Source organism: Heptranchias perlo, chromosome 2 (genome assembly GCF_035084215.1).
Source record: "Heptranchias perlo isolate sHepPer1 chromosome 2, sHepPer1.hap1, whole genome shotgun sequence".
Lineage (NCBI taxonomy): Eukaryota > Metazoa > Chordata > Chondrichthyes > Hexanchiformes > Hexanchidae > Heptranchias > Heptranchias perlo.
In genome coordinates this window covers 109,680,927-109,707,498 of record NC_090326.1, presented here as the reverse complement: position 1 = coordinate 109,707,498, position 26,572 = coordinate 109,680,927, and the positions used below count along the sequence as shown (strand labels likewise).

The window sequence follows — 26,572 nt, the reverse complement described above, 5'->3', positions numbered from 1 at the left end:
ACAACACTCAAGTAGCTCGACACCATCCAAGATAAAGCAGCCCGCTTGATTGGCACCCCATCCACCACCCTAAACATTCACTCCCTTCACCACCGGCGCACTGTGGCTGCAGTGTGCACCATCCACAGGATGCACTGCAGCAACTCGCCAAGGCTTCTTCAACAGCACCTCCCAAACCCGCGACCTCTACCACCTAGAAGGACAAGAGCAGCAGGCGCATGGGAACAACACCACCTGCACGTTCCCCTCCAAGTCACACACCATCCCGACTTGGAAATATATCGCCGTTCCTTCATTGTCGCTGGGTCAAAATCCTGGAACTCCCTTCCTAACAGCACTGTGGGAGAACCGTCACCACACGGACTGCAGCGGTTCAAGAAGGCGGCTCACCACCACCTTCTCAAGGGCAATTAGGGATGGGCAATAAATGCCGGCCTTGCCAGCGACGCCCACATCCCGTGAACGAATAAAAAAAAAGCTGAATAGTTGGTCTCTATCTTAGTGACAAAGAAGTCACTTGTTGGAGTTGAGGGGGCAGGGGAGAGGGGTTTTAGAAGACGGTTGTGGAGAAAAGAAGCCAGGGTTTATCTTTGCATGCCAGGATGATCTTGGAGTAGTGAGCAGCTTTGGTAGAAGAGAGCAGACACACATGCTGCTTGATGTGGTCCTGCCAGATCTGGTGATTGGGCAAAAGCAGTTGTGCGACATAAATGTTCAAATCTGCATCCCTTGGACTTAAGAGTACGAAGATGGTGGCCGTGCCAAGAGGAACGATCGGGGTGGGAGAGAGTAAGAGTTTTACTGGGGACAGTGGCATCAAAAGGTAGATCGGTCGCTGCAGAATTATTGTGGTGAATGGAGAACCAAAGGCGAGACAGTTGGCAGTTTGAAAATGCTGTTGTAAGTGACTTGGGTCGAGTATTTTTCCAGGGCAGGTGCAGAGGGAAGTGGGGTTGGAAGGGGAAAGGGGATGTGAGTGGTAAAGAATACAAGGAAATGATCATAGATTGCCTTGTCTATGCTTGAGATGATGGGAATAAAGAGGCTATGTAAGATGTCGAAGGGGTGACTGTGAATATGGGTAGGAGAGTTTATGTGGAGCGAGACGTTAAGGCATTCCCTCTGCACTTGTGTCCTGGGAGAGGCAATAAAGCAGATAAAAACTCGTGGCCAATTAGTGAAAAAAAATCTGAGAATCTCCTCTCCGACCACCCCCGCAACCTCCACCCCACCCCCCCCCCCCCCCCCCGCCACTGGCAAGGCGATCGAAACTAGTCCAGCAGACTACATTGCCTTCTGTTACGAGGAACCTACCTTTTGTATGACATGATCTCTGCCCCAACCAGGAACCGGTCCAGCTCTCCATTTTCAGCTTAAACCAAAGACATTCTGTCAGTGCCCTGGTTAGGATCTTACAGTACGTTGACAGCCTGGCCACTGATCAATACTGGGGAGGGCAGAATAAGGTTTGGAGTAAGCTGCTCTCATGCATTCCATTGATCTTTATGGCTTTGAACTATATTGAGGCCATGAACAAGAAATAGGTTGTCTCTGCAGCTGAAGGCAAAACTGCATCATTCGATCACCTGGTGGATATAGGATTTGTCTCTGTACACTGAAGTTGTTGATCACAAGATCTTTCTTTACAATTCCCACTCTTCACAACAGCCATTTCAACCTTCTTTTCTTCATGTTCAATACAGTGCAGGTCAGATGTGATTATCAAACCAAGGAACTGAATACTTGTAATTGAAGTCAGCTTGGTACCTTTACAGAGTGGAAGTGATGGGTAACAGCACAGTTAATCTTTCTCAACAGAGTTATTGATTTGGTATTCTCAGTGCTGAAATGAGCATAGCATTTGTCTGCCCACTGTCCAATTCAATGATTCAGTCACTGCTTGTCTTTCAGATTGAGAGTTAACTCATTTGATATCATCAGCAAAGAGAACATCACTTTTGCTGATATCTACCACAATGTTGATGAACCTGAGCAAGAGAACAGATTAAGCACATCTCCCTGAGGGATGCTGCCCAGGTGTTGCAATGAAATGGTGAATGCCCATTTATCACAATCTGACTTTTACATCCTCTGATAAAATTGTGTAGTCAGTTCACCAGTTCAGACAACAATGTTTTAACAACAGAATTTTAAATCATAATTGGCTTCGAAAAACAGAACTAACTCAATGCATCTATGTTCTGATAATAATACTGTGAATGCCCTGTGGGTGGCGGAGAGGGCCCAGGGGCTGTGTGGCCGGGTCCTGCTCCTACTTCTTGTGTTCTTTAGATTTGTGGTTGGGATCAGATCAGCCATGATCTTATTGAATGGCGGAGCAGGCTCGAGGGGCCGATTGGCCTACTCCTGCTCCAATTTCTTATGTTCTTATGTTCTTAACTATTTTCTTGGATTGTTTATTACGAGGACAGCCAAAGCAGTTATGAGTGGAATTTAGTGGCTTAATGTCTATTTTCTGCTGTGTTTCGTTGCATTCAGAAGAATCATAGAATCATAGAAATTTACGGCACAGAAGGAGGCCATTCAGGCTATCGAGCTTAATCCCACTTTCCAGCACTTGGTCTGTAGCCCTGTAGGTTACGGCACTTCAAGTGCACATCCAAGTACTTCGTAAATGAGCTGAGGGTTTCTGCCTCTACCACCCTTTCAGGCAGTGAGTTCCAGACCCCCACCACCCTCTGGGTGAAAAAAATTCTCCTCAGCTCCCCTCTAATCCTTCTACCAATTACTGTAAATCTGTGCCCCCTAGTTATTGACCCCTCTGCCAAGGGAACTAGGTTCTCCCTATCCACTCTATTTAGTTCCCTCATAATTTTATATACCTCAGTTAAATCTCCACTCAGCCTCCTTTGTTTCAAAGAAAAAAACCCAGCCTATCCAATGTTTTCTCATAGCTAAAATTCTCCAGCCCTGGCAACATCCTTGTAAATCTCCTCTGTACCCTCTCTAGTGCAATCACATCTTTCCTGTAATGTGGTGACCAGAACTGTACGCAGAACTCAAGCTGTGGCGCAACCAATGTTTTATACAGGCCTATCATAACCTCCCTGCTCTTATATTCTATGCCTCGGCTAATAAAGGAAAGTATCCCGTATGCCTTTTTAATCACCTTATCTACCTGTCCTGCTACCTTCAGGGATCTGTGGACATGCACTCCAAGGTCCCTTTGTTCCTCTGCACCTCTCAGTATCCTCCCATTTATTGTGTATTCCCTTGCCTTGTTTGTCCTCCCCAAATGCATTACCTCACACTTCTCTGGATTGGATTCCATTTGCCACTTTTCTGCCCACCTGACCAGTCCATTAATATTTTCCTGCAGTTTACAGCTTTCCTCCTCACTATCAACCACACGGCCAATTTTGATATCATCTGCAAACTTCTTAATCAAGCCCCCCACATTCAAGTCCAAATCATTAATATATACAAAAAGTAAGGAACCCAGTACTGAGCCTTGCGGAACCCCACTGGAAACAGCCTTCCAGTCACAAAAAGACCCGTCAACCATTACCCTTTGCTTCCTGCCACTGAGCCAATTTTGCATCCAAGTAGCCACTTTTCCTTGGATCCCATGGGCTTTTATTTTTTTGACCAGTCTGCCATGTGGGACCTTGTCAAAAGTCTTGCTAAAATCCATGTACACTACATATAAAGATAAAGCAGCCCGCTTGATTGGCACCCCATCCACCATCCTAAACATTCACTCCCTTCACCACCGGCGCACAGTGGCTGCAATGTGTACCATCCACAGGATGCACTGCAGCAACTCGCCAAGGCTTCTTCGACAGCACCTCTCAAACCCACGACCTCTACCACCTAGAAGGACAAGAGCAGCAGGCACATGGGAACAACACCACCTGCACATTCCCCTTCAAGTCACACACCATCCCGACTTCGAAATATATCACCGTTCCTTCATCGTCGCTGGGTCAAAATCCTGGAACTCCCTTCCTGACAGCACTGTGGGAGAACCTTCACCACATGGACTGCAGCGGTTCAAGAAGGCGGCTCACCACTTTCTCGAGGGCAATTAGGGATGGGCAATAAATGCTGGCCTCGCCAGCGACGCCCACATCCCATGAACGAATAAAAAAAAACGCCTTATCCTTATCGACCCTCCTTGTTACCTCCTCAAAAAATTCATTCAAGTTGGTCAGACACGACCTTCCCTTAATAAATCCATGCTGACTGTCTTTGATTAACCTGTGCCTTTCTAAATGACGATTTATGCTGTCCCTCAGAATTGATTCCAATAATTTGCCAATTAGAAGAAAATAGACAATTAGCCACCATGTTCCAAGAAGAAAAGGAATGATTGTTGTAAATTTGCTGTGATTATTATGTTTTTAAGTACATGAGGATACAGCAGTGTGCACTGTTCTGAGGCCAAATAAAATGTGTGATGTAGGAATTCATCTCAATTTGTCGTTATGTAGTATAGAGACAAAGTACCACAATGATGGTCCTTACTCTTAACGATGGTGAATTCTGCCAGAGAAACTCTGATTCCCATGCTTAGTGAAAGCATGGGAAGCTGAGGATCTGCAGTGTGGTGGGAGGGAATCTGTTAATGGCAACAAATCAGACCTTGTGTTGCAAGCTGAACTCAATACAACCAAGAATTACAAGTTTTATTTTTTCCTATTTTTTACACCCACCATCATGCCACTTCCTGCTAAAGTAAGATTTTGTACTCTGGTTCAAAGCAGCAAAAAATGACACAAAAAGACCCAATATAACAGCAACACGGCTATTTGGAGGAAAAGAGGGGAGGAAGGATGAGAGGGAACGGAGGATGGACATCCTCACATGGTCTTGTTTCTTGGTGCAGGGGGGAATCTCTTTTTTTGTGCGTGTGTGTGTCTGGGGATTGCATTAGCGCATAAACTTATGCAGCAAACTCTCTGATTGTGACAGATGTATCCAACTCCCTAGGCTACATAGTACAATACTTATCCAGAATATGAACCAAAACCTGCTCATGGTGTTTATGTAAAAATATTGGGGGTGAAATTAGTACTGGGTGATAGCAAATCATCAGCCCATTTTACACACTGCACAATTTTCCTTTTGCTGTTGACTTATTTTCTTAGTTCCAACTCTTTCCCTCAGTTTATTTTTATCCTGGCCTGTTACTTTCAATGATTTATCCCACTATTCTGTTTTTGTTAAAGTACTGGGGCAAAATTTCACTTTCTAAATTCTCCCAGACTTGATCTTTAATTTTCAAGTCAGGTTTAACCCATGTGGATCTCTCCTGTACGTTTTAATATTCAAATAATACCTTGATGTATGATAAACAGATGCACAAAACTTCTTATTGTAAACAGTAGGATTTTGCAGTCTGCTCAGCCCATGCATCTTGAATAGGTAGAAAGTAGGTGCCATGTGTAAAGGAGCTGTTAAAGTGGCAGGATAATTCTAAAGTAATGATGGTTCATTTTAAAGTGACCTGTTTTATTATTTCATGGTTAAAATTGTACAAAATGAACGAAGGCATACAAGGGAGAGCAGTACAAATGCCAAACTGTCATTGTGTCACCAACCATACCTGCAGGCCCTGGCGTGTTTACCAGGTCAGCTTGGAGCTAATTGCCCAGCTATGCCATCAGCTGTCAGGATACCTGTAGCAAACCTCCAATATAGGTCTGGCACTGCCATTGGCAGGAAAGGTCACCACTCCCCTCACTTCTCAGCCTCCACCTTCTTCCAGGTTAACATCAGTCAGTGTGCTGGCAACACATACCAAACAGGTGACTGACGCAAAGCCAGCACTTTCATCTTATTACCCACTGAATGGCAATAGAAACATGACATGACTGCCCATTGCATTGCATTTTTCAAAGTTGAGTGGTCATTCAATGTGTGCTCTGTTAGAGTTACAAGATTACATTAGGGCTTAGCGTAGGCAAGCAGTAAATGTGGAACAAGTTGGCAGACAATACTTTGTGGCATGCAATCTGGGCCATCTCCCTAATAAGTGGTACTGTTCAGTAATCTTACTAAGCAGCTTCCTCAAGGTCTGCCATCTTCTTCTGCATCTGTTCTCAAGTCCTGACAGTAATATATACATCATTGACCCAAGTTTTAAATATTGGGTTTTTGGTCCAAGATGTTAAAGGGCTTAAATTAGCTTTTTTATTTTGAAATTTTCCAGCAGAAATAAGTACCTGACATGACAAGTTTCAAAGAGTGGATGTGAGAGATCTGAGGTCTGTCCTGTTAAAATCACAAGAACCCCTGCATTGCATATATTCTTATAGGATCATATAACACAAAAGGAGGCATTTGGCCCACTGTGTCTGTACTGGCTCTTTGAACGAGCTATCCAATTAGACCCTTTTTACCCAAATTTTTTTGATTTGCCTGTAATGTGGCCACTTTAATTTGATTGCTGCATTCTAGGAGCAACCTGTTTGTATGTACGTAAAATACATTATCCATGGTTCATGCAGATGCAAGTTCAAAGGTGCTTGAGTCACCGGTTTAGGTGGATGAGTATTTTACTATACTCAATCTGCCATGTTGTTGCTCTGTTTAATATTAATAAATTTAAATTCTGACAAGAAGGCACAAAATTCAAGGGGAAATCCCAACTTGAGAGAGGCTCACAAATCACAGGCCCTTGGACGAGACAGCCCTCAACATCCTGGCCTATTAGAGCATGGAGAAAGTAGGGAAAGATGATGTACCAGATGTCCCCAAAGCTCAGGCCTAATACCATCCTGCTTTTATTTCTTGTATTCATTTCCACTCACTCGCATACAGACATACACATTAGCATGCAAACATGCACAAGAGTATCTCGCAAAGTAAACTCTGTAGGAGAACCCGTATTCTAACATTTGCCCCCTTTCCATTTTCATAGACCTGGAAAATTAACTTGTTAGCACTGGCAGTGGACCAGAGCGAGGTAACATCGACATTCTCTCACTGAAGTTTACAAGTACCAATAGCTACAAACTTCCTGAAGCATGCAGTTAGCGAAAGAATTTAGCATCTCTTGAGGCAAAGAATGCTGACTAAGAGGGTCAAGTGGTGGTGATAGAGGAGGAACCTGCTGGATAAATGGGCCAATGGATGCCATCAATGGTGGCATGTACTTTGGGAATTCTGCCACCTGGTAAAAATTTAATGCCCGTCATGCTAGTGCTTACCTTCCAGAGGGAAAATAGTGCTCTTGTTGCTTTTTGAAAATGGGGCTTCTCTCACTTGCTTGATAAATCTGTGGACTACTGATTTAGCATATCTTGCTAGGCAAGTTTCAGTCTGCTTTACAGTCATAAAGAAAAAGGTTGTGTGGTAGAAGTTGCCTGCAGTTGAAGTTAATCTCGAGGAGAGAACATAGCTCCTTGACAGCCTCCTTTGTGAAGCAGAAGTGGTAATGACAGGTTTTCTTTGATATACCCAGTCAGAACTGTCTGGGTCTGTAATAGTGGGTCCTGGGGTAAGGATGGGTGAGGACATAATATCTGAGGTGTAGTCACAGCTGCCTGCCTTGTCCCTTCCTAAATTGATCATACTCTTATAAATCGAGGCGCGTCCATTTGGCCACAAAAAGGAACTATTATTCTGCTCACTTTGTTTGCTGAAGATAAAATACCAACTGGAAGCAAGACTGTTGTAAGGAAATCAGTTGTAAATAAAAATCACAATGCAAAAATTAAGTCTAAATAGCAATAATGCAGCAATGAGAATGCAGATAAAGCTAAACAATATGGCCAAAAAACACACCAACTCTCAAATCAACGCTGAAAATTGTTAAACATCTTTAAGAGGCAAACTGGCAAAGAAGGACCAGCCAGGTTGTCAGTTGCCTGTTTTGTATGGGCAAGCAATGGAATGGGACAGGAGGCCTCTTCCAAATTATGAGATTTTGGCATAGGACCAATTAGCCTGTATTTGCATGGTATTTGAGGCTCTGCTGGATGGCAGTGCAGCCTCAAATAGACTTTGTTTTTTTTTATTTCAAGAGTTGTCGTGCCACGAATCAGGCGAGAAGATCTTCACACCTAATGTCATGACCTGAATTCCTGACCAGTGAGATTTTTTGTTGTTGTGTTTTTTGAGCTGCTTCTTTCCACCAATTTCTGCCTTCCCTTTCTCCTCTCCAGTAGTTACTGACTCATTCCACAGATGTCAATTGGCCTCTGGTATCTTGCCAAATGTCCATTCTTATTATGTGAGCCTAGACAGTAAATGCAGGCCAGCTATTTAACCTTGGGGGTGGGGGGGGGGGTTGTGTGCAGGTTTGGGGGGAGCTTAAGCACAAACCTAGCCTGACCTAACGGCCACACATGCATATTTCCAGCAGGGGTCAAAGGATAGTGATCAGGAGTAAGAACTTTTCTGATTTTTTTCCTTTCCTAATCCAGGAATGTCAAGGCCTACTGTAGAAAATCTAGCTGAAATCAGCTAACTCTACACAGACTTTCATTGAACCTGTGACCTTCCTGGTCCATATGCACTTACTGCTGTAACCTGCTGAGTCACTCTGTATAGTCCATGAATATTTTTGGCAATTACAGTGCTTGCTGAATTATGAATGGACAGATAAATAATCTAACCTAATTCATTTTTAACAACAGTATAAACTTCATATAATCACATCTCAGGGAGGCAGCAAAACATTTTTAAAGGAAAAAGTTAATGAGGGTGCAATAATATGGCTACCAGCTTTTGCATTCCTTTTATTTCACATTTGAGTGAATTATATAAAAACATCACTGAAAAATTGAAGTCACTCGGGTTGCAAATGGATTTTATTACTTCCTACAGGGGATTTCACAAAGAAATTTAGAATATTTAATGAATTGGTCCAAATTTTACAGGAAAGATTTTCACTCTTTTGTTTCTTTTCATATAATCAGCAACATGGGTATGACATAAAGGCAAACATTTGAAACAACATTTACTGTAAACACATTACCTCTTCACAGAGTTCTTGTCTTTTATTCTGTTGCTTTCAAAATTCAAATCATTTGTTTTTTCATAAAAGAACTCAAGAAACTCTTGATATACCTCTTTCGTATAATCATAAAATGATACAGCACAGAAGGAGGCCATTCGGCCCATCGTGCCTTTGAAAGAGCTATCCAATTAGTCCCATTCCCCTGCCCTTTCCCCATAGCCCTGCAAATTTTTCCCCGTCAAGTATTTATCTAATTCCCCTTTGAAAGTTACTATTGAATCTGCTTCCACCACCATTTCAGGCAGTGTTTTCCAGATCTAGTCTTTCCACGTAACTGAAGTCTCGCCTGGTCGGCGTGACCTTCTGTTCCTTTCTCCCTTATGTCACTATGGGGAAAGGGCGGGGGAATGGGGCTAATTGGATAGTTCTGTCAAAGAGCCGGCCCAGGCATGATGGGCCGAATGGCCTCCTAATGTGCCGGACCTACTATGATACTGTGAAGCCCTGCATCCCTGGTACCATTCTAACATATCTCTTCTGCACCCTCTCTAAGGCCTTGACATCATGCCTAAATTGTGGTGCACAGAATTAGACAGCTGGGGCCAACCCATTGATTTATAAAGGTTTAGCTTAACTTCCTTGCTTTTGTACTCTTATGCCTCTGTTTATAAAGCCAAAGATCCCCTATGCTTTTTTAACAGCCTTCTCAACTTGCCCTGCCACCAACAAAGATTTGTGTACATACACCCCCAGGTCTCTCTGTTCCTGCGCACCCCCTTTAAAATTGTACCATTTGGTTCATATTCAGGTTTGTACTCAGGACTACATACGTGCTAAACAGCGGAAGCAACATGCTATAGACAGAGCTAAGCGATTCCACAACCAACGGATCAGATCAAAGCTCTGCAGTCCTGCCACATCCAGTCGTGAATGGTGGTGGACAATTAAACAACTAACGGGAGGAGGAGGCTCTGCAAACATCCCCATCCTCAATGATGGCGGAGTCCAGCACGTGAGTGCAAAAGACAAGGCTGAAGCATTTGCAACCATCTTCAGCCAGAAGTGCAGAGTGGATGATCCATCTCGGCCTCCTCCCGATATCCCCACCATCACAGAAGCCAGTCTTCAGCCAATTCGATTCACTCCACGTGATATCAAGAAACGGCTGAGTGCACTGGATATAGCAAAGGCTATGGGCCCCGACAACATCCCAGCTGTAGTGCTGAAGACTTGTGCTCCAGAACTAGCTGCGCCTCTTGCCAAGCTGTTCCAGTACAGCTACAACACTGGCATCTACCCGACAGTGTGGAAAATTGCCCAGGTATGTCCTGTCCACAAAAAGCAGAACAAATCCAATCCGGCCAATTACCGCCCCATCAGTCTACTCTCAATCATCAGCAAAGTGATGGAAGGTGTCATCGACAGTGCTATCAAGCAGCACTTACTCACCAATAACCTGCTCACCGATGCTCAGTTTGGGTTCCGCCAGGACCACTCGGCTCCAGACCTCATTACAGCCTTGGTCCAAACATGGACAAAAGAGCTGAATTCCAGAGGTGAGGTGAGAGTGACTGCCCTTGACATCAAGGCATCATTTGACCGAGTGTGGCACCAAGGAGCCCTAGTAAAATTGAAGTCAATGGGAATCAGGGGGAAAACTCTCCAGTGGCTGGAGTCAGACCTAGCTCAAAGGAAGATGGTAGTGGTTGTTGGAGGCCAATCATCTCGGCCCCAGGACATTGCTGCAGGAGTTCCTCAAGGCCCAACCATCTTCAGCTGCTTCATCAATGACCTTCCCTTCATCATAAGGTCAGAAAAGGGGATGTTCGCTGATGATTGCACAGTGTTCAGTTCCATTCGCAACCCCTCAAATAATGAAGTAGTCCGAGCCCGCATGCAGCAAGACCTGGAAAACATCCAGGCTTGGGCTGATAAGTGGCAAGTAACATTCGCGCCAGATAAGTGCCAGGCAATGACCATCTCCAACAAGAGAGAGTCTAACCACCTCACCTTGACATTCAACGGCATTACCATCGCTGAATACCCCACCATCAACATTCTGGTGGTCACCATTGACCAGAAACTTAGCTGGACCAGCCATATAAATACTGTGGCTACGAGAGCAGGTCAGAGGCTGGGTATTCTACGGCGAGTGACTCACCTCCTGACTCCCCAAAGCCTTTCCACCATCTACAAGAGTGTGATGGAATACTCTCCACTTGCTTGGATGAGTGCCGCTCCAACAACACTCAAGAAGCTCGACACCATCCAAGATAAAGCAGCCCGCTTGATTGGCACCCCATCCACCACCCTAAACATTCACTCCCTTCACCACCGGCGCACAGTGGCTGCAGTGTGTACCATCCACAGGATGCACTGCAGCAACTCGCCAAGGCTTCTTCGACAGTACCTCCCAAACCTGCGACCTCTACCACCTAGAAGGACAAGAGCAGCAGGCACATGGGAACAACACCACCTGCACATTCCCCTCCAAGTCACACACCAACCCGACTTGGCAATATATCGCCGTTCCTTCATCGTCGCTGGGTCAAAATCCTGCAACTCCCTTCCTAACAGCACTGTGGGAGAACCGTCACCACACGGACTGCAGCGGTTCAAGAAGGCGGCTCACCACCACCTTCTCAAGAGCAATTAGGGATGGGCAATAAATGCTGGCCTCGCCAGCGACGCCCACATCCCATGAACGAATAAAAAAAAAATATTGCCTCTCCTCATTCTTCCTACCAAAATGCATCACGTCACACTTTCAGCTTAATACACGTTATGAATTTCATAGAGTATTCATAATTTAAACATCAAATTAAGCAAGAACAAGTATGTAATTAGTACACAAGACATTTTTTGTCTTTTTCTCCCCTACCACATACATTTGGACAGCGTCTCTTTTTAATAAAAACTGACACTTCAGTAAAATACTGAGCAAGTTCCATCTTTAGGTAGAGACATGAAACTGAGGCCCTGGACGTAAATGATCCCATAGCATTATTCAAAGAACAGTAGGGGACTTGTCCCAGTGTCAACTTTTATCCCTCAACCAACATCACAAAAAAACAGATTATCTGGTTATTTATCTTATTCTATTTGTTGGACCTTGCTGTATGCAAATTGACTACTGGGTTTGACTGCATTACAATTGTGACTACACTTCAGGTACTTCATTGGGTGTGTAGTTCTTTGGGGCATCCTGAGGTCGTGAAAGGCACTATATAAATGCAAGTTCTTCCATTCTTTTTGTATAAATTTTACCTGTATAATTCCTTTAAAATGTCCTTCAGATTGCTTCAAATAATTTTGATAAACAACTCAAATAGATTTTGCTGGAGACTGATAGAAAAGCATTCCATCATTTGGACAGCTTTAATGATATTAATGCATCCTAGGAAATTGTGAATACTGCACTTGCTCAGACTGCAGGATTTGTCTTCTGATAATAGTATCGCGACTCTGGGCAAAAATGTCAAGTCCAAACATAAGTTTTTGGGAGTGACTGATGCCTTGAAGTAAAAACTTTAATGAGGGTATTAAAAGTCGGAAATATCTTTTTAAAAATTATTTTGTTCAAAACTTTATTTTGGACAGTGCAAATTTCTGTTACTATTGGAGAAATCATTTTCAAAAACCATTTTGAGTGACTCAATTGATTCATGAACAAATAGTGATGGAGAAATGTTTACATATAGTTTCCCCTTTATAATCATCAATATTTACAATCCACCTCAGCCCATCTGCTTCTGAAACTCTCAACCATGCATTTGTCACCTCCAGACTCGATTATTCCAATGCTCTCCTGGTCGGCCGCCAATCCTGCGCACCCTGTAAACTTCAGCTCATCCAAAATTCTTTGGCAGACTCTGCCAGATCTTATCCTGCACTAAATTTCACACACCCATCACTCCTGTTCTTGTTGAAGTACACTAACTCCCTATCCCCCAATGCCTCCAATTTAAAATTTTCATCCTCGTGTTTAAATCATTTCATGGCCTCTCCTCTTCCAATCTCTGTAACCTCCTCCAGCCTTGCAACCCCTCTCTCAGAGCTCTTTGATCTTCTGATTCTGGCCTCTTGTATATCCGTCCCCTCCCTTTGTCCCATCATTGTCGACCTGCCTTCAGCTGTATAGGCCCCGTGCTCTGGAATCCCCTTGCTGAACCCCTCTGCCTCTCCACCTCCCTCTCTTACTTTAAGATCTCATTTAAAACCCACTTCTTTGACCAAGGTTTTGTTCATCCCTCCTAATGTTAGGCCAGATTATGCTGTCAAAATAATGGTGAGGCTAATGACACTCAACATTATTTATGCATAAATGGTACAGCAACTTCAGGAGAGGAGCAGATGCGCAGTTAAATGCGAATATCCAAAAGTTGCTGTCCGAGTTGCGCTGCTCCACCGTTGGCTTCGCGAAAACTGCATTTCGCTGTCTGCCTCACCATTGATGTGCATTGAATGTCATGAATTTGCTGCATGTGCATTGTAGTTACGAACTGAACTCGCCACAGATATTTAGGGCTAGTAATTGGTAGTGTAAGTACCCTTTTAACGATGTGTTAATAGTTAATTACTGCCAATCAACCTCTCTGGCACTGAAAATTAACTATTGTCGGTGTTGGGGTCTCATTCCTTCAGGTTTTGAATTTTTTAGGGAGATTTTAAAAATGTTAATTTTAACTTTTTTTCTTACTTTTCCCTTCTATCTCTTTTTTTCTCTCGCTCTTAATCCAATCTTTGTTTCATTCTATTTCTCTTTCTGTACCTGATTTGACATTAAATTCACAACCTTTAATTCACCCTCCTTCTCAGTCTTTCTGCTGCTTATTTCCCAACCCTTAAATCTGAATGGTCAAGGAGAAACCCTGTTGGTTGCCCAGTTCACTCATGTTTCCATCGCTGTGACGTTATTAGATCAATCTTCCAGCAACTTTGTGGGCAAAAATTTTTTGAGCTGAAGGGTGCAGGGGCACGTGTAACTAACGTCAGATGCCGTTAGATGCCCTGCTACAACAAAATCTGGCCCATTTTCTTTGGCTCGGCATCCATTTTTGTGTGATTCGACCTCTGCTTCTTGAGAAATTTTTAGACATTAAAGGCACTATATAAATGCAAGTTGTTGTTGTAAGGCCTTGGTAAACAAAGATAAGTAAGTGGATATTGCTGATTGAGAGATAGGATGAAATAGTGTTCTGTAGAAATCGCAAAATACAAGTATAATAAAAGGTTCAAGTAGAGATAAGCAGGCATTGAAAGACGTGCTAAAATATTTTCATATCAATGTGTGGACTATTGGGAATAAAGTACTGGTATTTAAATTATGCGTAGCCAGCAAAAATATAAAAATTATTAGCGCCACAGGAATGTGGCTGCAAGCAGAAATTAGATGAGATGGAACTTTCAAATGAATAGAATGTTTTGCAAAGAGAGATCTATTCAGCCAGGGAGAAGAGCATCATTATTGTTGAGCAGTGACAGACTAGTTACAAAAGACTGGAAATAACAGGAGGGTAGATGGCAGAAAGCAATCTGTAAATTAATTAATGAAAAGGGCAACAAAATAATAATTGGCAATTGCTATTGACTGCCGTCTCAAGATGAATGGGTAAATAGTGAATTGTTCAGACAAATAAAGGAAGCTGCAGAGAATTTTAATGTGATAATCATGGGGAATTTCAATATTTTAGGCCCAAAGTAGATAGACTAGGTAACTGAAAGAGAAGGATGGAAGTTAAAGCAATTTCACAGAGGTAATAAGTAACTGATTGTTAATGCATATTAAGCAGAGCACATTTACCATTCAGCAGTCCGCCAGAAATGATTAGTAATCAGGATGGGTGAACCTTTGGGTTCTGGTAATCACTGCATGGTTAGATTTGATATGGTAATGAAGGCTAAGGCCAAATGTAATAAGCCAGATGTGCAAGTGTTTAGAAGTGCAAACTGGAGCTATGAGAGGAGCTCTAGGGAGAATAAGATGGAGATGAGCTAGAAAATATAATGGGGAAAAATGGATATTTTAATGATGCTATGAGGGGTGTGAAAGGGAAACACATCTGTCAGAAACAGCAGTTTAATAAATACAGGACCTGCACCAGAGGATTGGATAGCTAGCATATTCTGATATTCAAAAGGAGTGGGGAATTGTAGAGCAGTTATTCTAACCTAGGCACTGGGGATTTTGCTGCAGGCTATCATGTTCAACTAACGAGTACAGAGGCCGTAAGATATTGCCAGCATAGTGTTAGAAGCAATAGGTCATGCTCTGTGAACTTTGTAATTCTTTGAGGATGTAACTAAATAAGTAGATCATCCAGTGCTTACGATTTACATGGATTTTCAGAAATTCCACATCTATGATGCCACATGGCAGACTCGTCAAAAAAGTAAAAGCCCATGGGATCCAAGGGAAAGTGGCTACTTGGATCCAAAATTGGCTCATTGGCAGGAAGCAAAGGGTAATGGTTGACGGGTGTTTTTGCGATTCCAGTGGGATCCCGCAAAGCTCAGTACTAGGTCCCTTGCTTTTTAGGAACATAGGAACAGGAGTAGGCCATTCAGCCCCTCGTGCCTGCTCCGCCATTTGATAAGATCATGGCTGATCTGTGATCTAACTCCATATACCTGCCTTTGGCTCATATTTTGTGGTATATATTAATGATTTGGACTTGATTGTGGGGGGCTTGATCAAGAAGTTTGCAGATGATACGAAAATTGGCAGTGTGGTTGATAGTGAGGAGGAAAGCTGTAGATTGCAAGGAGATATCAATGGACTGTTCAGGTGGGCAGAAAAGTGGCAAATGGAATTCAATCCAGAGAAGTGTGAGGTAATGCATTTGGGGAGGGCAAACAAGGCAAGGGAATACACAATAAATGGGAGGATACTGAGAGGTGCAGAGAAACAAAGGGACCTTGGAGCGCATGTCCACAGATCCCTGGAGGAAGCAAGACAGGTAAATAAGGTGGTTAAAAAGGCATACGGGTACTTTCTTTTATTGGCCGAGGACAGAATATCAGAGCAGGGAGGTTATGCTAGAACTGTATAAAACATTGGTTAGGCCACAGCATGAGTACTGTGTACAGTTCTGGTCACCACATTACAGGAAAGATGTGATTGCACTAGAGAAGGTACAGAGGAGATTTACGAGGATGTTGCCAAGGCTGGAGAATTTTAGCTATGAGAAAAGATCGGATAGGCTGGGATGGTTTTCTTTGGAACAAAGGAGGCTGAAGGGAGATTTAATTGAGGTATATAAAATTATGATGTGACTAGATAGAGTGGATAGGGAGGACCTATTTCCCTTAGCAGAGGGTCCAGTGATCATTGGGCATAGATTTAAAGTAATTGGTAGAAGGATTAGGGGGGAGCTGAGGAGAAATGTTTTCACCCAGAGGGTGGTGGGGGTCTGGAACTCACTGCCTGAAAGGGTGGTAGAGGCAGAAACCCTCATCACATTTAAAAAGTAATTGGATGTGCACTTGAAGTGCCATAACCTACAGGGCTATGGACCAAGTGCTGGAAAGTGGGATTAAGCTAGATAGCTATTTTTCAGCAGGCCCGGACACAATGGGCCGAATGGCCTCCTTCTGTGCCGTAAATTTCTATGATTCTATGATTCTTCTGAATGCAACAAAACACAGCAAAAAATAGACATTTAGCCACTAAATTCCACTCACAACTGCTTTGGCTGTCCTTGGAATAAACAATTCAAGAAAATAGTTAATTCAAATTTAAACAACAATTATTCACAAGTATTATTATCCAAACATAGATGCATTGAGTTAGTTCTGTTTTTTAAAGCCAATTATGATTTAAAATTCTGTTGTTAAAGCATTGTCGTCTGAACTGGTGACCTGACTACACAATTTTATCAGAGGATGTAAAAGTCAGATTGTGATAAATGGGCATTCACCATTTCATTGCAACACCTGGGCAGCATCCCTCAGGGAGATGTGCTTAATCTGTTCTCTTGCTCAGGTTCATCCACATTGTGGTAGAAATCAGCAAAAGGGTTCAGTGACCAGTGGGTATAGATTTAAAGTAATTGGTAGGAGGATTAGAGGGAAGCTGAGGAGAAATTTTTTCACCCAAAGGGTGGTGGGGTCTGAAACTCACTGCCTGAAAGGGTGGTAGAGGCAGAAACCCTCAATTCATTTGAAAAATATTTGGATGTGCACTTGAAGTGCCGTAACCTACAGTGCTATGGATCAAGTGCTGGAAAATTGGATTAAGCTGGATAGCTCTTTTTCGGCCGGCACAGACATGATGGGCCGAATAGCCTCTTTCTGAGCTGTAACTTTTTATGATTCTATGATATGATATGGGTTTAATTTCCTCTCTGCCATTTTAGAACACCAGTTAATGTACTCGCATAAATTCCTGTCTGTGCAATTTTAGTCATTTACCCGTTTCTAGTTATTGTGTTAAAATAGTGCAGACAGGAATTTATCCAAGCACATTAAACAACATTTTAAAAACATTCACCATTAAAAATTGAAGAAGGTAAAGATGGATGGAAATAATAGCAAATTAGCTAACTGTATTAAAAATTGCTTAACGTTGGAAAGCAGAAGTTGTTAGACACTGAACACCACTCTGGAAGGAAGTGACTGATGGAGTTCAATAGGAGTCTGTGCAAGTCTGATCTGGGTCCTATAAAGGTGTCAGCTTGGTTCAATTGATAACATTTTCACCTCTGAGCCAGAAGGTTCCAGCTCCACTACAAACTCGAGCACATACACTTGGCTGACATTTCAGTGCAGTACTAAAGGAGTGCTGCATTGGTGGAAATGATAGGTGGAGCTTTCAAGTTGGGTGGTGGTATAAAGCTGGCGGTATCGGATCGTTATACACACCAACTTCCAAATCGGGCAGGTTGTATAACAAGCGCCCGACCAGATACCACCAGTTTTACTCCCTTGCAGAAGTTGAAAGTTCCGCCCGATGTCTTTTGAATGACACATTAAATCAAGGCCCCATCTGCATGTTCAGGTAGCTATAAAACATCCCCAGGCACTATTGGAAACAGAGAAGTAAGTTCTCCTGATGTCCAGCGAAAACAGATGTCCTCTCATCAAAAACAGATTATTTGGTCATTCATTCCATTTTTATGCGTGTGACCATTTTGAGTGCAAATTGTCTGTACTTCAAAAATAATCCCTTGGTTGTAAAACACTGGGACATCCTGAGAACATGATAAAACACTTTGTAAAGGCAAGTTTTTTCTTTCTATGCTGTTTGTATAAATTATTTAAAGGAGGGCACTTCTCAGTATTCAAAATTACTTATAAATATTCTAAATTACTTTTAAATAAAGCTTTGTGGCCTTGTGCGTAGTATTCTTGAAATTGCTGATAGCATAAATAATTTAAATGTGACCAGATTATTCAGCGAACTGCATTGGAGAAGCAAGTGGCAGGAAATATTTTATTTTAACTTGTTCTTAGGATGTAGGTGATGCTAGCAAGGCCACATTTATTGCCCACCCTAGTTGCCTTGAGAAGGTGATGGTGGGCCACCTTGAACTGTTGCAGTCCGTATGTCAATAATGGTCATATGATACGATTAGGTTGGGAATTCCAGAATTTTGATGAGTGATAATGAAGGAATGGCGATGCATGTCGAAGTGTGTGACTAGGAGGGGAACTTTGGGGTGATGGTGTTCCCATAATGCTGCTGTTCTTGTCCTTCTTGATGGTGGAGATTGTGGGGCTAGAAAATACTGTCTTGGGAGCAAAAGCCTCAGAAAAGGAATTGGATGTGAGAAAATGCTTCAAAAGTTGTTATAGTTTGTTCCAATTACAACCAACTCTTTTTTTATCTAGTTTAGGAGCAGTCTAGTTAAAGTTTAGTTTGGATTCCACGAAACTGGCATTCTTTAGCTGTTTCCTCTAAATCTCACTCCTTTATCCTGGCAGCAAAATCATAGAACAACAAAAAACTATGCCTATGATTAAGTGGTGTAAATCCATAGTACCAACTCTTAGATGCCGCTCTCTGAATGATGTGTAAATGAGTGCCAGTATAAAAGTGACTTTATTTAACAATACCTAATAAAATGCTTTCAGAACTCAAGGGAAGATCAGTTGTCTGTTCTTTTCAAACATTTCCCCTTAACCTGTCACCGCAAGAACAGCAAGATGGGCAGCATTACTTTACAAGTGCAAAGGCAATAGGAAACTGGTGCTGGTGGGTAACTCGGATATAAAAGACAGGTGGGACATGGGAATGGACAGCCAGCCTGCCCATCAAGCAGATGCCTTGAATATCACATGCCCAGAAACACAAATGGATGCCCAGTGCATACTCCCACCTTGTAATGTTGAGTCCTGCAGTTAAGGCAAATAGTACTCTTCCCCGCAACCCCCCTCACTGCCTTTAATTTAACATGCCATAAATGTTGTTATTAACTTCAGGATCTGAATAAATCCCACATCCTTCAAGTCTGTTGTGATATTTTTATTGAAGTATCAGCATCATGATGATGATAACTAGATGTGTTTAATAATAATGTCATATAAAAAGGTTCCCATTTACAACCTTAAATAAAAGTATTGATTGGCCTATCATTGGTATTTTTACGAAGAATTACATAGAAATTGGAACACAAAAACACACTTTTCAACCCAACCAGTGTTTATCCTCCACATGAGCAGTAATCCTAATCCCATGTGCCCACCATGTTCCCATTTCTCTTTATCACCCTTTCCTTCAACCACCTATCTAACCTATTCTTAAATGTTGACATGGTCTCTGATTCATTCACTAACTCAGGTAGTGCATTCCACAGCCTCACAACCCTCCATGTAAAACAATATTTTGCTGCCCCCTGTCCTAAATCTCTTCCATTTAAACTATAGCTATGTCCCCTCATTCTAGATCCCTCAACCATTGTGTTTCTGTGTTAAGAAATGTATGACTATCGTATTTAGATGAGCTAATATCACAATAATCTATTTAAAATAACCAGTAAGTGTAATATTTAGCAGTGATATATATATGATATCTAATTATTGCACTGACCATATTTGTGGTAGATTTAGAGTATATCCAATTTGTTTTTTTATGCTAACTCATTTCTCTTTTTCAGAAATAATCTGGATGAATGGGCGGTCTTGTTTTTTACATTGATTTTTTTTCCCACTGTGTAGGTGCTGGCGGCTGGTCCCCTCTGGATTCTGATCATTACCAATGGTTGCAGGTAGACTTTGGGAACAGGAAACAGGTCACTGCCATAGCAACCCAAGGCAGGTACAGCAGCTCAGACTGGGTGACACAGTACAGACTACTTTACAGTGACAAAGGGCGGAACTGGAAACCATATCATCAGGATGGTAACATCTGGGTATGTACTAAATGCAGTTAATGCTTTAGTTTCCAGGCTATAATGTGGCAACAGGACATGTCCACAGTTAATAATCTATAATTTACCCTGATATTTTTCTCTGTATGTTAATTTTAACAAACTCTTAACCATGTTTACGAACAATGCTGTTACAAACTAATTAAAACCAATGAGCAGTGGAAAATATTGGGATCTGTGATTTAGATGTTGAAGCATTATATTAGTCAGTATTAGTTAAAACAATCCACAGCGGTATGTAGGCAAACAACTGGATTTTTTATATGCATTCTTCATGTATTCTTTATTTTTGGCTAATAACACAAGCATAGATTTTGGCCAAAAGTCAAGCAGACCATATGTTTGTAGTTTTCATCTCCTCTCTAAGGTAAATGCTAAAGAGCTGGTGGCATAAAAATACTCAAGAAGCAGTGCAAACATAGGAAAATCTTGGACCAAAGGATCATGACTATTTACATTACACTACTGTGAGACTGGCAGGTACCTGGGCCAACTGCTGTTGCCCATAACCAGTAAAAGAGGGATCAGAATCATATCGGGCAGGGGGACAACAATAAAGACAATGTTAATCTAGTAGCCTAAGATAGCATTAGCAGTAGTTGGAACAAGTAAAAATTCTCATTTTAATGGTTTGAAATATAGGAATATCAGCTTGTGCAACATGTATTACTGTGCAGTTAGTCTTTGTCTTCCTCATTAGATGCACCTTGATATACATAAACCTTTTACACAAAGATTAGCAGGAATTATTTCTTTCTTAAGCTTCACAATCATTATAAATAGAAAATCAGATGTTCAAGTTAATTAACTGATATGTACTTCTCTTTAGGCATAACATAGTATCAGGTTATCAGCACACCAAAACAAAGCACAAATAAGCATGACTATCTATCCCTGCAGAATTCAGATAATGTTACAGTTACAGATACTGTCAGCGTTGTGGTTGGTCCTGAGAGAGGAGATAAATTTGCAAAGAGATAGTTTTGACTATCAGGTGGTATGAAAATTATTTCATTCTTTGTGTGGTGTTTTACATGTCGGTTTATTAATATTGTTACTATATGTCATAATTTACTAAATCAGTTGTTTGAATTTGAAATTTATTACTTAAATAACATATAATTGCCTTGCAATCCATATACAATTATATGTGATGTAGAAATCTATATTGAACTAATATATCTAGAAATATATTTAGTAATTTATGTATTAAATTATTTTTTATGGTCAAGTAGATACTAAATCCTGATCTAATATTTCTGATTAAATTTGCTTTCCAACATAATATTTACACAATCTTGATATTTTCATATTTGGATTTAAAATATTTTTTTGGATTAAAAGTCTTTGAAAGATGCTTCTTTTCTTTGTTATGCTCTGTTCAGTAGTGAGTATAGATGCTTTGTCACGTGTTTAATCCTGCTGTGGACTTTATCAGTTTACTGAATCCAGATCTAAAAATCTGCACTGCACTTAACTAAACAGTGGCCACTTACTAAACCAGACCAATATCAGCTGTGGCTGGAAATGTGGTAAAGAAGCTGCAGATCAAATCTTGAGTATTAGTAAACCCAGTGGCAGTGTTCATTAACAAAGAGATCTTGACTGCAATAGTCTTCAGTACCTGTAGCCAAGTGAAAAATCATTTTATAAAGATGATGAATAATCAAAAAACTGAAACAAGCATCTTGAATCACAGCCCTCTTGTGTAGAGAATTCCAAACATTCATAACCCTCTGAGTGAAGAAATTCCTCCTCTTCTCAATCCTAAATAGCCGACCCTTTATCCTGCGACTATGCCTTTTTGATTATTTTATGTACCTGTCCATGACATTTTAATGATCTATGTACATGGACCCCTCAGTCTTTCTGGACCTCCACTGTTTCAAACTTTTCACCATTTAGAAAGTACTCTGATCTATCCTTTATAGGTGCAAAGCGGATGACCTCACACTTGCTACATTGAAATCCATTTTGCCACAGTTTTGCCCATTCACTTAATCTATTAATTTCTCTCTGTAATTTTATGCTTCCATTTACACTGCTTACAATGCCGTCTATCTTTGAGTCATCGACAAACTTAGATGTGTGGCTCTCTATCCCACAGTCTTAAGTCGTTAATAAATACAGTGAGTAGTTGAGGCCTCAACACAGATCCCTGTGGGACACCACTAATCACATTCTGCCAATTTGAGTACCTGCCCATTATCCCTATTCTCTGTCTCAGCCAATTTCCTAACCAGGTCAATAATTTGCCCTCAATTTCATGAGCTTCATAAGAACATAAGAACATAAGAACATAAGAAATTGGAGCAGGAGTAGGCCAATCGGCCCCTCGAGCCTGCTCCGCCATTCAATAAGATCATGGCTGATCTGATCCCAACCACAAATCTAAAGAACACAAGAAGTCGGAGCAGGACCCGGCCACATAGCCCCTGGGCCCTCTCCGCCACCCACAGGGCATTGACCGATCCGAACTCAGCTTCATGTCCAATTTCCTGCCCGCTCCCCATAACCCCTAATTCCCTTTACTTCTAGGAAACTGTCTATTTCTGTTTTAAATTTATCTAATGATGTAGCTTCCACAGCTTCCTGGGGCAGCAAATTCCACAGACCTACCACCCTCTGAGTGAAGAAGTTTCTCCTCATCTCAGTTTTGAAAGAGCAGCCCCTTATTCTAAGATTATGCCCCCTAGTTCTAGTTTCACCCATCTTTGGGAACATCCTTACCGCATCCACCCGATCAAGCCCCTTCACAATCTTATATGTTTCAAGAAGATCGCCTCTCATTCTTCTGAACTCCAACGAGTAGAGTCCCAATCTACTCAACCTCTCCTCATATGTCCGCCCCCTCATCCCCGGGATTAACCGAGTGAACCTTCTTTGTACTGCCTCGAGAGCAAGTATGTCTTTTCTTAAGTATGGAGACCAAAACTGTATGCAGTATTCCAGGTGCGGTCTCACCAATACCTTATATAACTGCAGCAATACCTCCTTGTTTTTATATTCTATCCCCCTAGCAATAAAAGCCAACATTCCGTTGGCTTTCTTGATCACCTGCTGCACCTGCATACCAACTTTTTGATTTTCTTGCACTAGGACCCCCAGATCCCTTTGTACTGCAGTACTTTCCAGTCTCTCGCCATTAAGAAAATAACTTGCTCTCTGATTTTTCCTGCCAAAGTGCATAACCTCACATTTTCCAATATTATATTGCATCTGCCAAATCTCCGCCCACTCACCCAGCCTGTCTATATCCCCTTGCAGGTTTTTTATGTCCTCCTCACTCTCTACTTTCCCTCCCATCTTTGTATCATCTGCAAATTTTGATATGTTGCACTCGGTCCCCTCCTCCAAATCGTTAATATAGATTGTAAAGAGTTGGGGACCCAGCACCGACCCCTGTGGAACACCACTGGTTACTGGTTGCCAGTCCGAAAATGAACCATTTATCCCAACTCTCTGCTTCCTGTTCGATAACCAATCCTCCACCCATGCCAGAATATTACCCCCAATCCCGTGATTTTTTATCTTAAGTAATAATCTTTTATGTGGCACCTTGTCGAATGCCTTCTGGAAGTCTAAATACACTATGTCCACTGGTTCCCCTTTATCCACCCTATACGTTATATCCTCGAAGAACTCAAGCAAATTTGTCAGACATGACTTCCCCTTCATAAAGCCATGCTGACTTTGTCCTATTAAATTATGCTTATCTAAATGTTCCGTTACTGTCTCCTTAATAATAGACTCCAAAATTTTACCCACCACAGATGTTAAGCTAACTGGCCTATAATTTCCAGCCTTCTGCCTACTACCCTTTTTAAATAACGGTGTTACATTAGCAGTTTTCCAATCTGCCGGGACCTCTCCTGAGTCCAGGGAATTTTGGAAAACTATCACCAAAGCATCCACAATCCCTACTGCCACTTCCCTCAAGACCCTAGGATGGAAGCCATCAGGTCCAGGGGATTTATCCGCCTTGAGTCCCATTATTTTACTGAGTACCATCTCCTGAGTGATTTTAATCGTATTTAGCTCCTCCCCCCCGAGAGTCCCCTGTTTGTCCAGTGTTGGGATATTCTTAGTGTCCTCTACTGTAAAGACTGAAACAAAATATTTGTTCAGCATTTTTGCCATCTCCATGTTTCCCACCATTAATTTCCCGGTCTCATCCTCTAAGGGACCTATGTTTGCCTTAGCCACCCTTTTTCTTTTTATATAACTATAGAAACTCTTGCTATCTGTTTTTATATTTTTTGCTAATTTCTTTTCATAATCTAACTTCCCTTTCTTAATCAATCCTTTAGTTACTTTTTGCTGTCTTTTGAAGAATTCCCAATCTTCTATCCTCCCACTAAGTTTGGCTACCTTATATGTCCTTGTTTTTAGTCGGATACTATCCTTGATTTCTTTACTTAGCCACGGATGGCTGTCATTTCTTTTACACCCTTTTTTCCTCAGTGGAATATATTTATTTTGAAAGTTGTAAAATAACTCCCTAAATGAACACCACTGCTCATGTACCGTCTTACCCTTTAATCTATTTTCCCAGTCCACTTTAATCAATTCCGCTCTCATACCATCATAGTCTCCTTTATTCAAGCTCAGTACGCTTGTTTGAGAATCAACCTTCTCACCCTCTAATTGGATATGGAATTCAACCATGTTGTGGTCGCTCATTCCAAGGGGATCCTTAACTAGGACATTATTAATTAATCCTGACTCATTACACAGGACCAGGTCCAAGGTTGCCTGCCCCCTTGTAGGATCAGTTACATACTGCTCAAGAAATCCATCCCTGATGCATTCAATGAACTCGTCCTCAAGGCTGCTCTGCCCAATTTGATTTGTCCAGTTAATATGATAATTAAAATCCCCCATAATTATGGCTGTTCCCTTATTACATGCCCCGACTATCTCCTGATTAATACTTCTTCCAGCAGAGTTGCGACTATTAGGAGGCCTATATACTACGCCCACTAATGTTTTTTTTCCCTTATTATTCCTTATCTCCACCCAAACTGTTTCATTATCTTGATGCTTTGTCCCAATATCATTTCTCTGTATTACAGTGATTCCTTCCTTTATTAACATAGCCACCCCACCTCCCCTTCCTTCCTGCATTTTCTTATGAGGGACTTTATCAAATGCCTTCTAGAAATCCATATGAACAACATCCATAGACATTGCCCTTTCCACTACTTTAGTCACCTCTTCAAAAAATTCATTCAGGTTTGTCAGGCACGACCTACCCTTTACAAGTCCATGCTGGCTCTCTCTGATCAGTCACTCTATCCTTAATTATAGTAATTTCCCAACCACAGATGTTAGGCTAACTGGTCTATAATTCCCTGGTTTCCCTCTCTCACCTTTCTTAAATAGCAGAGTGACATGTGCAATTTTCCAATCTAAAGGAATGGTTCCTGAATCGAGAAAACTTTGGAAGATTATAGTTAGTGCTTCTGAAATGTTCTCACCTACTTCCTTTAAAACCCTGGGATGGAAACCATCTGGTCCTGGGGATTTGTCACTCTTTAGTGCCGTTATTTTCTTAATAAGTTTATGTTAATTATGGTGAGTCCCCCCTCCCTGATTCAAAATTAGTTTCCTTGGGGTGTCTGGCATGCTATCCTCTTCCTCCACTGTAAACACTGATGCAAAGTAATTATTTAACATGTCTGCTGTATCCTTATTTTCATTTACAGTATCACCATTAGCAGTTTTTAAGGGACCCACATTGCTCTTGACCACTCTCTTTTCCCTTATATAATTGTAATTATTTTTTGTGTTGATTTTGACATCCCTTGCAAGTTTCTTTTCATACTCCCTTTTTGTAACTCTTACTATCTGCTTTGTCATCATATGCTGTTCTTCATATCTCTCCCAGTCACCAGCATCTGTGCTATTTTTTACATTATTGTATGCTTTTTCTTTTCGTTTTATGTTGTCCCTTATCACGTTAAATTCTTTTTTGAACACTTCCCACTGATCTTCTGTTGTTTTACACATTAACGGATTTGCCTAGTTTACTGTGGACAGTCTCTGTCTCATCCCGCTGAAGTCGGCCTTACCTAAATTTAGAATCTTAGTAGCTGTTACAGGTTTCTCCCTTTCAAACACAGTGTTGAATCCAATCATATTATGATCGCTATTAGATAAATGTTCACGTACTGTTAGGCTGTTAACTAAATTTGGCTCATTACTCATTATTAAATCTAATATAGCCTGCCCCCTTATTGGTTCAAGGACATATTGTTGCAGGGAGACGTGC

The 26,572-nt window shown here is 41.5% G+C and overlaps 1 protein-coding gene across 2 annotated transcripts in view; it reads left to right on the top strand.

Annotated features, from left to right (window-relative positions):
* Window positions 1–26,572, top strand: part of cntnap2a (contactin associated protein 2a) — a 1,620,024-nt gene that overhangs the window by 508,678 nt on the left and 1,084,774 nt on the right. For both annotated transcript variants that reach the window (XM_068005678.1, XM_068005683.1), the window contains exon 3: window positions 20,087–20,280. In XM_068005678.1, coding sequence (XP_067861779.1) covers window positions 20,087–20,280 — 194 coding nt within the window. The remainder of the gene's footprint in view (window positions 1–20,086; window positions 20,281–26,572) is intronic.